Source organism: Enoplosus armatus, chromosome 17, assembly GCF_043641665.1.
Source record: "Enoplosus armatus isolate fEnoArm2 chromosome 17, fEnoArm2.hap1, whole genome shotgun sequence".
NCBI classification, from domain to species: Eukaryota; Metazoa; Chordata; class Actinopteri; order Centrarchiformes; family Enoplosidae; genus Enoplosus; species Enoplosus armatus.
The window spans coordinates 13723862-13732864 of NC_092196.1; the positions used below are offsets into that span (position 1 = coordinate 13723862).

At 39.0% G+C, this 9003-nt stretch overlaps 2 protein-coding genes across 2 annotated transcripts; one reads left to right on the forward strand and one right to left on the reverse strand.

The window, feature by feature from the left end:
- Positions 1-75: 75 nt before the first annotated feature.
- Positions 76-2842, reverse strand: crb3a (crumbs homolog 3a). Its single transcript, XM_070923930.1, has 4 exons — positions 2731-2842; positions 2213-2415; positions 708-754; positions 76-613 (listed from the first exon to the last, which is right to left on the reverse strand). Exons 2-4 carry the CDS (start codon positions 2382-2384, stop codon positions 404-406), a joined length of 429 nt encoding a protein of 142 aa, XP_070780031.1. The 5' UTR covers positions 2385-2415; positions 2731-2842; the 3' UTR covers positions 76-403.
- Positions 2843-4845: 2003 nt separating this feature from the next.
- Positions 4846-8951, forward strand: asf1ba (anti-silencing function 1Ba histone chaperone). The gene is made up of 5 exons (XM_070923630.1): positions 4846-4941; positions 5102-5235; positions 5988-6103; positions 7308-7484; positions 8176-8951. Exons 2-5 carry the CDS (start codon positions 5127-5129, stop codon positions 8365-8367), a joined length of 594 nt encoding a protein of 197 aa, XP_070779731.1. The 5' UTR covers positions 4846-4941; positions 5102-5126; the 3' UTR covers positions 8368-8951.
- Positions 8952-9003: the final 52 nt, after the last annotated feature.

Here is a 9003-nt window from a genome sequence, read left to right on the forward strand (position 1 = left end):
ACCCATCAGAACTCTCAGGGGCAAAAGTTTGAGGTATAAGATCGGTATAGATTGCCAGTGACAGTATTTCATAACATAATAGTATGTGGTAAATATTAAGGCAACTGAAACAAGAAAAACATCTCTAAACTAAACTATTAGTGGTGACAAAATACTGTTTCATTTGTGCAGAAAAAATGTTCAAAACCTCCTTGAAATGTTCGCTTGTTCTTAAAATCCACTACATCCATTCAGCGCTTGTTAAAATGAAAGCGGTAAGTAAATGCATCATGTTATGGTGCCTCAAACTTGTCCTCTCTCGAACGTAGGGAGATTTTTCTTTCATTGATCGGCTCCAGGGAGGGAGCCTTGTCACACAGGAATGCTGCCATGCAAATGTTTTACATCTATAAAGCACAGCATCTCAAATGAGTCTTTCCTCCTTTGGTAACTTTAGTGCATCTGGTGCCGCCACGCTGCTTGCACCGGACTGTTCCTCAGCACTGGGTCTATACGTCCCTTCAGTCTGTCTCTTCTTTTTCACCACGCAGAGGAGCCAGCCAAGAACAGCCAAGACTATGGCCAGGACACCCAGGATGACCGTAGGCGCTACGATAGCTGCGATGTTGGGTCCCTGCAAATGGAAAAATACAGGACCGTGATCAATCTGCTGACACTGGACACTTTCTGATGTCATTTACCGGTCATAATGAAGGTTATTTACTTACAGCAGTGTTATTAGAACGGGTGTCACTTTCCAGAATCGTATAATTCCCTGTGACAAGAGCAGAAACATCAACAACACTGTAGCAACAATGCAAAATAATTCTCACTGCTTGCATGTGTATACATACAGTTGAGTATGGGCCTCCTAATTGCTGGTAAGCTATTGGGGCTGTCCATTAACTAATAATCTAGGATCAGTTGTTTTACTTAATGAGCACATGTAAACTTGGGTTTTTGAGTAAACTGGTTACCGCATGCTAGAACATGTATCCTACTTCTGCTGTAATCTGGTTTGTCTGAGTAATCTGGTTGACTTTAAAGGAATAGTTCGACATTTTGAGAAATAAAGCGGAGACTCCAGGAAGTTACTTGTTCTGGCCATGCCCCTGTAAAATGGTCAATTGTTGTTATTACATTTTGGTTTTAGAACGTTTTACACAATCAAGATATAAAGTGTCAATCAGTGATAACTAGAGTTGAGAATGTGCAGATTTTTTTTACCTTCAGACAGAGCCAAGCTCGCTGTTTCCTGTAGTCCTGTAGTTATTGCTAAGCTAACCGACTGCTGGCTTCAGCTACACATTTACCATGCAGTTATGACAGTGGTATCAACGACCTTTAACACTGTGCAGTTTCTTCACATCAAAGTTAAACTCCTTTTTTAATGCAGTGGTAACATTATTTTACACAAGTAGAAAAAAAAGGAGAACCAACAGCACAGCAGAAGTTGTTTTTAGCCTTATGGACACTTTCAAGGCAGCAGACACAAAACGCAGCATACCAAGATATCCCGCCAGTGTACTGCTGTTTCCAGCAATTTTATCCATGACCGGCCATGTGACTACTCAGGGACGTCATGAAACTACAGAGTAACTACTTGACCAGGAGCATGAATGAGGAGGAGGAGAAGCTCAGGAATGCAGAGTGTACTGCAGACATACAGTCAGCTGAGTCAGATGACATGCTTGTTTGAAATATGGAAAAAACCCAAATCTATTGTTGGTTTGTTTGTTTGTGTTAAGCACTATAAAGCCACTGAAAATCAGTTTAATAAGAAGGTTTTGTTTTGGAAACTTAAACCCTCCTCTATCATGTTCTGAGTCAATCATTCACCAGGGCAAATAGTAAACTTTTCAAGGACACAAGTACAACTTGATAAGAAAAAGCAGGGGCTACAGGAGGGGCCATGCTCATAAGAGAGAGCTGAATGTATTGTAAAATTGAATTGTTTTGCATATGTAATTGTTGATAAGCAGAAAACAGATGGAAATATACCTCTCTCATACAGCAGAGTGTGTTTCTTAATTCATTTCTTAGTCCAATGTTCTTACAACATGCTGACAAGCCTGTGCATGTTTCAGGTTTAGTCTGGAAGGTCCTCTGTTTTTTTTTATTTATCATTGCAAGATTTAATGGTGTGTGTGTGTGTGTGTGTGTGTGTGTGTGGTCAGAGGGATGGCTTATTTGTGTGGGAGTACTGAAGATGAAGGGATGGTTACTGACTCACCCCACACAGGATCACTGCTCAGCACCAGCAGTAAAACACTCCCAACCACAACTCCAGGTACGGCCAGCACATCCGGACACGCTGCCATCTCTACCCAAGACCAGCAGGGCCAAGTGAGGGCAGACTGGGACTTTGGGACATCAGCTCGAGTCCATTTCATTAGGTCCAGCATTCACTTTAGTCTTATTGCCCCCCTTGAACAACTGAAAACACATTATTGTCAGTAAAGGAAAGATAAATAGTTTTTATCATTTTGAGTTCACGTTGACCCTCTTATAGACTCCTTTAATCTGAGGTTGAGTCAGGAAGCTAACAACCACACAACCACTGAGTCACACATTCAGCCTGATGTTGAATCACCATTAAACCTGCGCTCACCACAGGAAAATAATAACCTATTAATAGTACATCTTTAAAGTTCGATCTCATTTGCAATAATATTATTATATTTTGTAATAGTGAAGAAGACAATATGTTGTTGTAAAGTCAATTTTCCACAAGCTCTGTTGGACACATACCCTTGATCAGGCTGTTTTCAGGTGATCGAAGCTAAACGGGAAACATCGAGCAGGTTGATTCCTCACGGATGAACCATGTTGCTTCCGCCTCACCTTGTCCAAAACGAAACTGCAACAAATGGTTAAGTCCAATGAAAATGACAGGTAACACCAGCAGACAAAAAAAAAGACGTTTATCGTGCTACTGAAATACATGTATGATCCAGTGCCGGACTACATCCTGGTCTGCACTACCAGTTGGTGTTTTATGTAAAGGAGTTTTTTTTCCGTCTACTCTTCAAATCGCCATTGGTCACATGGTTCAGTTTCGTGTTACATTACCTGAGCGCAGTTATCCACCTGCAGCAGAGCGGACAGATACTCCTTTGTACAAAGTCGAGGAAAAACGCAGTTTAGTGAAGCGGAGCAGACCCGATTTCTCCTGTTGCCATTAAAAAAAACTCCTCAAATTAAACTTTATATTATCTAAAAAGCAGCTTTAATCACCTATGTGTCACATTATTCCTATTTACCTCCTGATACTTGATTTAAACGTAACCTTTTTTGGTTAGTCTATGATGCCAGGTAGCTCTCACTTGCTCCAACTTGCAGGAGCACAATGTTTGACTGTGCTCCCTGTCTAGCTCCTACCTAGCAACCTGGCTGCTGCTGCTGCTGCTGCTGGTGGTGGTAGTGTTGGCATGAAATAGCGCCTCCATCAGGTTTCATGTTACCCAACATCAGAAAGGATATCAACATTCCTGAGATATTTTAAGGATGAATTCGGCGGCCAGCTGGTCCAGTGGGCTCTAATCCTCACCTAATCTCCCCCTCTCAGACTCAGATGGGCAAAGAAAATGTGGGCTGCTTCAGGCCTAATCTGTGGTGGTCAGATAGTTTTCATTTGGACAGTGTGTGAGAGCAGTGAGGCGATTTTGTAAACCGGAGCACTGCTATGGAAAATTACTCCAATATTACAGCTGTGAGTCAGTCTGAGCAGATACACCCTTTATGACCATATCATTTTTGTGCGTTTTTCTTTCCTGTCTTATACAGTATTTCAGTAATATAATATCTGGGAATCCTAATTTGCTGTGTGATTTACAGTATTCTATTTTTGACAGATTATGAGTCAGACAGACAAAGTTAACTACTATGCTAATACATAAGAAATGTAGTGGTGCATGGACAGCTGGAAATATGGCCTACTGAGTTATATGGTATTTTATTCAGTAATATCACAGAATATATGTGTGGTCATCAAATTCAATGAAGATTCATTCAATTAAAAAACGGAAATGCTATTTCATTGCAAATAAGGCATGACAGACCAAGTTGAAAATCTATGAATAAGTTATACGCCTTGTTGTGTTTTCTATTAATGTATTTATTTGTATGTCTTGCATGTTTTTTCAGAGTACTCTTCACTACACTTCACCTACTGGCCAATGAAGAACACATTCAATTTAAAAACAATAGATTTTTAGCTTTTCTCTCTGGTATACATGGTTGTCCTCTCAGTTGCATAAAGCAATATGGACATTTTACTAGAGAGAGTCTGTATCAGTCAGTTGTCCCATAGACCGTGACTGCAGGCATATGGTTTACACAGGGTGCGGAAACATCACAACATCATCAAATAGTCTTGCAATAAATATTGCCGCTGTATACATGTCAGTTTTTGTTCAGTTGAAAACTGTTTCAAGAGTTTTCAAGGTTATTTTGTGGCAATTTTGTGTTTGATTGCATTCGGCTACATTGCGAAATGTGCCTGCTGTCCGCACATCCTGGGGTGGGACAGTTCATTTCATTGTACCTCCCAACCCAAGGTAATTACGTGGAACTGCCGGCAATCAAAACAGTAGCAAAATACCTGCAACATATTGATTGACTTGAGAGTTGATAGATGCAAGGTGTATGTCACGTTGCAATAATGCTTCCAACTTGTTTTAGTACTTTGGGGAAAGGAATAATCTGCTTATGTTTATAGTAATTGCAGTCAGTAATGTAAGCAAGGTGCATTTAATATACGTAAGCCAGGGCCTCTCTGACCGTGCCACTAGGGGGCGATAGAGGCACTTTGCCTTTCCCTACAAGGAGGCGGCATCTCTGTCACGCACGCACCGCTTGCCGTCGGCGCGGTGAAGCCTGGGAAGGACAGGGAAAGCGGCGGGAGAGTGGCATATCTATCCTCAAATTTAATAAAAGCCAGTTTTACTGAACATTAATCTAGTGAGTACTGTGCATTTAGTCGTATAAATAAGTCTTAAGTTTGGTAAAACCAAAGGTGTTTGGCAGATAATACTGTTGACTCTGTTAACTGTCGTGTTGTTGTAGTATTGCTTTTAAAGCATTCCCCGGGAAACTGGTTTGAACGTTTGTTTTTGGTTAGCCCCTTTTTTAGCGCTTCAGCAACAATGGCGAAGGTACAGGTGTTGAATGTGGCTGTCCTAGATAACCCGAGTCCCTTTGGAAACCCATTTCAGTTTGAAATAACATTTGAGTGTATGGAGGACCTTCCCGAAGGTATGTACCATCGTAGAAAAGCTGTCATAATTGTGGGTGTGATGACAAAGCGGGAGCCAGCTGCTAGTTTGTATCTCTGCTCTGCTAGATATTGCTAACAGCTAACGCTAGGTTAGCTAGCTACACATTAGCTAACGTTAACTTTAGTCAGAAAGTCAAATTTCTGAAATGTAACGTAACGTAACAAGGTCATAGTAAAGTAATGTTACACAGCCTGACTGAATGTGTTGCCCATGATGGACCCGTATTTAAGTTGTGTAATATAGCAAGGTTGACGTTAGATCCGTGAAACTTATAAGTATGCTAATACAGACTGTTAAAATTGTCAGTGATGGCTAACGTAGCCTAAAGTGCATTCATCTCACACCTTTCATGTCAGTCCTAGCCTTTGTTACTCGTCATTTAGTATTGGGAAAGTATTTTTCAGTTGCAGTGTGAATAATCATTAATTCATTTTGAGTTCACTGTTTACTTTTAATCTACGTTTACAGCACGTAGTCCAATAAATATTGTCTGTGGGTGACAACGTTTTAAGTTTCAATTCACTGTTACAATATACTGTATATTTACATTGTTATTGGTATACCAACAACTTTGCTGTGTTCTTTATTACTCATAGTAGCATGTGGATCATTGTTCACACATAGTATGGCTATTGTTTTGCACAGGTAATAATATGGACTTGAACATTTTGATCTGTCTCTGTAAATGTTACCCAGGCTGCTTCACTTTATTTGTTTTGTTTTCTATAGACTTGGAATGGAAGATCATCTATGTTGGCTCAGCAGAGAGTGAAGAGTATGACCAAGTCCTCGACTCCGTCTTGGTCGGCCCAGTACCTGCTGGGAGACATATGTTTGTGTTTCAGGTGTGTTTTGTGGAGGCAAACTAACTGCCAGTGCTTTATCTTGGTTTAGCCATATATGCTGGGAACAGTAATTATATAACAACTTGTTATGTTCTATTACACCTTTCAAAATCTGCAGTTGCATCCTCTTGCCTTTTAATATTTTGGACAGTTCTCCTTTCCTGCAAAGCTTTCAAATTGTTCACAGAGCAGTTTGAAAGATATAAAATTTACAAACATTTTACATAATTCTCAATCAATTACATCAATCTACCAGGAGATTATACTGTAGTTCCTATTCTCACCACCTGTTCATCTGGCCAGGTCACAATAATTCATATTATGTCACACTGTGGGCAGCAACAGGATGAGATGCTGTATGTAAAGAAAGTGGCTTCTAGAGCCCGACTGATAAATTGGCTGATATATCACAAGTTACTCAGTGTCACCGTTCTATAGTTTGTACTCAGAGTAGTGATACCTTTATTTTTCAATTGTGTAATGTTTTGCCCAGTACATGTCTTGGCTAGAAAAAAAAAATGAAGGTGACCTTATCAAAAATGTTTATTTAATGGATTGTGCAGAGAAAATGAATATTGGCCAATATATCATTGATTTTTTATTGATTTTCTTTTTAACTTTCAAATATCAGTATAGGAATTGGGTTCAAAAATCCTGTATTGGTCAAGCTATAGCAGCTATTCAACATGTTATTATGAGTCGACAAACAATGTGGACAGAAGGAACAGGCTGGCTCCAGCAGCCTCTTGTATGGGATCATAAACTGCCTCAGAAACCTTGGTTGGATGGTGCAGAAACAATTGACATAGATTTGATTTCCTCACCTATATTTTGAATTGTTCGTAATGAATATCAGCAAATATCAATTTCAGTTGGTGCCCATTTAATCAGTGCAATCCTAATTTGAGTAATCATTTAATCAGGACAAAATTAGTTTGAAAACTACTGCCATTTAAAATTAGGTTATTTGAAGTCACATGGCATATAACTACTGACTTGAGGAGAAATCAACTTTCATGTATACAAATCTACAAATGATAATTTTTGTTCCATGTTATAATCCACTTATAGATGAATAAATGGTCAAAATAGAAAAAACAAAAACAAACAATTGACAAGTGGACAGTTTAAATTCCTGAAATTAATGTATATAAAAAGTTGCTTTTTGTTTTTGCTTATCATAGTGTTGCGTTTCTTTTAACAGGCTGATGCCCCAAACACTGGATTGATTCCTGAAAGTGATGCTGTTGGTGTAACTGTAGTGCTGATTACCTGCACATACCGGGGCCAGGAGTTCATTCGCATTGGTTACTACGTGAACAATGAATACACAGACCCAGAGCTTCGTGAAAATCCACCAATCAAGCCTGACTACACACAGGTCAGACTAATGGTTAATTTCTAGATAATTTCCTGAGTTCTATTTCTAATGTGATTGCTAATGCTTATTTCACTCGTTTAAAATAATAATTTGGAGAGTAATATTTCATGAGCTTGAATGTATAGTTAACATTAATTAAACATTAATTAACAATCAAATTTGTAATTGGTGAAAGACTTAATACGCTACACAACCCTAGTATTTTAAGAACTTGTTTTTTATTATATTAACCATGACCATAAGAACAAAGGTAGTCATCGAACAGCGTGGTCCACTAATACATCGCAGAATTGAAGCTTTTCTTTCTGTTGACCCTGCACTTTGGAACAAAAAACGCTAAGATTCTTTGATCCTTCAAAAATTGCTAATAATCCCATCAAATTCCCATGGTTATATAACTAGTTAAGCAGAAATGTTAACACTCTGTAATCCAATGTTCTTAATTCATTAACTTCTTGGATGAGTGATGCAGTTGCAAAGTTGTAGTTTAATGTAGATTCATGTATCGTTGTTTATTTGATTATTCATTGTTTGAAAAATACCATTTGTACCATTCTGATCTACAGGGTTCACATCTTCTTGCCCTGAGTCTAGATGCCAAATAAAGTGGGATGAATTGATTACTGATAGCAGCAATATGCACATATTCCTTAATGTAAGTATTTATCTATATTTATGTCTTCCTTTTCAGCTCCAGAGAAATATTCTGGCATCAAACCCACGTGTTACCAGATTCCATATAAACTGGGAAGGTTGTGCAGAGCGAATGGAAGACTCTGAGAATGTGGATCCCACGTCAAACTCCATGCTCCCTCCATCCTGTCTCCCAGGCAAGGCCCCACCCTTGGGGATACTACCAGATAACTCTATGGACTGCTTATAGAGATGACCCCTGCCCCAAAGGTGATAAGTCACAGCACGAGACCTTATTTTTGAGGAATGCCTGTGGACATTACAGTGTGGATGTACAGACATCTTTGCCTTACAGCTGCCCTTATTTACCTGAAGCTTGTCAAACATGGACTCTCACCTTGGGCTTCAGATGAGGAAGATTGTGAACATCTCACTGGTATAATCATCACTTTTAGATGGGGAGTTCCTTGCCATGATGAAAGCAATGTTGAAGTAGTTTAACTCATGGAATGGAAAACGGTAACTATGACATGATACAGCTGAACTGAAACAGAACAGAAAGCTGATGTGTGATTCTCCTTCCTTCCTTTTACTGGCGCAAAACTGATTTGTACCCATGTAAGAGGATTTCAGCACTGAAGCAATAGGCAAATAAATTGCAATGTGTTGCTGGACAGGAATTTGATAATCTGCCATTATATTTGTGTTGAAATTCCTTTTGCACTTAAACCTTTTCCCACTTAGATTGCAGAGTTTGGATGGGTGTTGTATGGGCTATATCACTTCTTCCATGTTTTTCTTCTTTTATTTTTTTTCAATTTTGTGTTCCAAATAAAAAACATTGTATTTGTATCAGTGTATAAATGACTGTGTGATAGTAAGAACT

Coding starts and splice junctions, on each gene's coding strand:
- crb3a (XM_070923930.1), bottom strand. CDS start 2,384: ATGCTGGACCTAATGAAATGGACTCGAGCTGATGTCCCAAAGTCCCAG. Junction 755..2,212: donor GAGCAGTGATCCTGTGTGGG/GTGAGTCAGTAA, acceptor CTCTTGTCACAG/GGAATTATACGATTCTGGAA. Junction 614..707: donor CCCGTTCTAATAACACTGCT/GTAAGTAAATAA, acceptor TTCCATTTGCAG/GGACCCAACATCGCAGCTAT.
- asf1ba (XM_070923630.1), top strand. CDS start 5,127: ATGGCGAAGGTACAGGTGTTGAATGTGGCTGTCCTAGATAACCCGAGT. Junction 5,236..5,987: donor TATGGAGGACCTTCCCGAAG/GTATGTACCATC, acceptor TGTTTTCTATAG/ACTTGGAATGGAAGATCATC. Junction 7,485..8,175: donor TCAAGCCTGACTACACACAG/GTCAGACTAATG, acceptor CTTCCTTTTCAG/CTCCAGAGAAATATTCTGGC.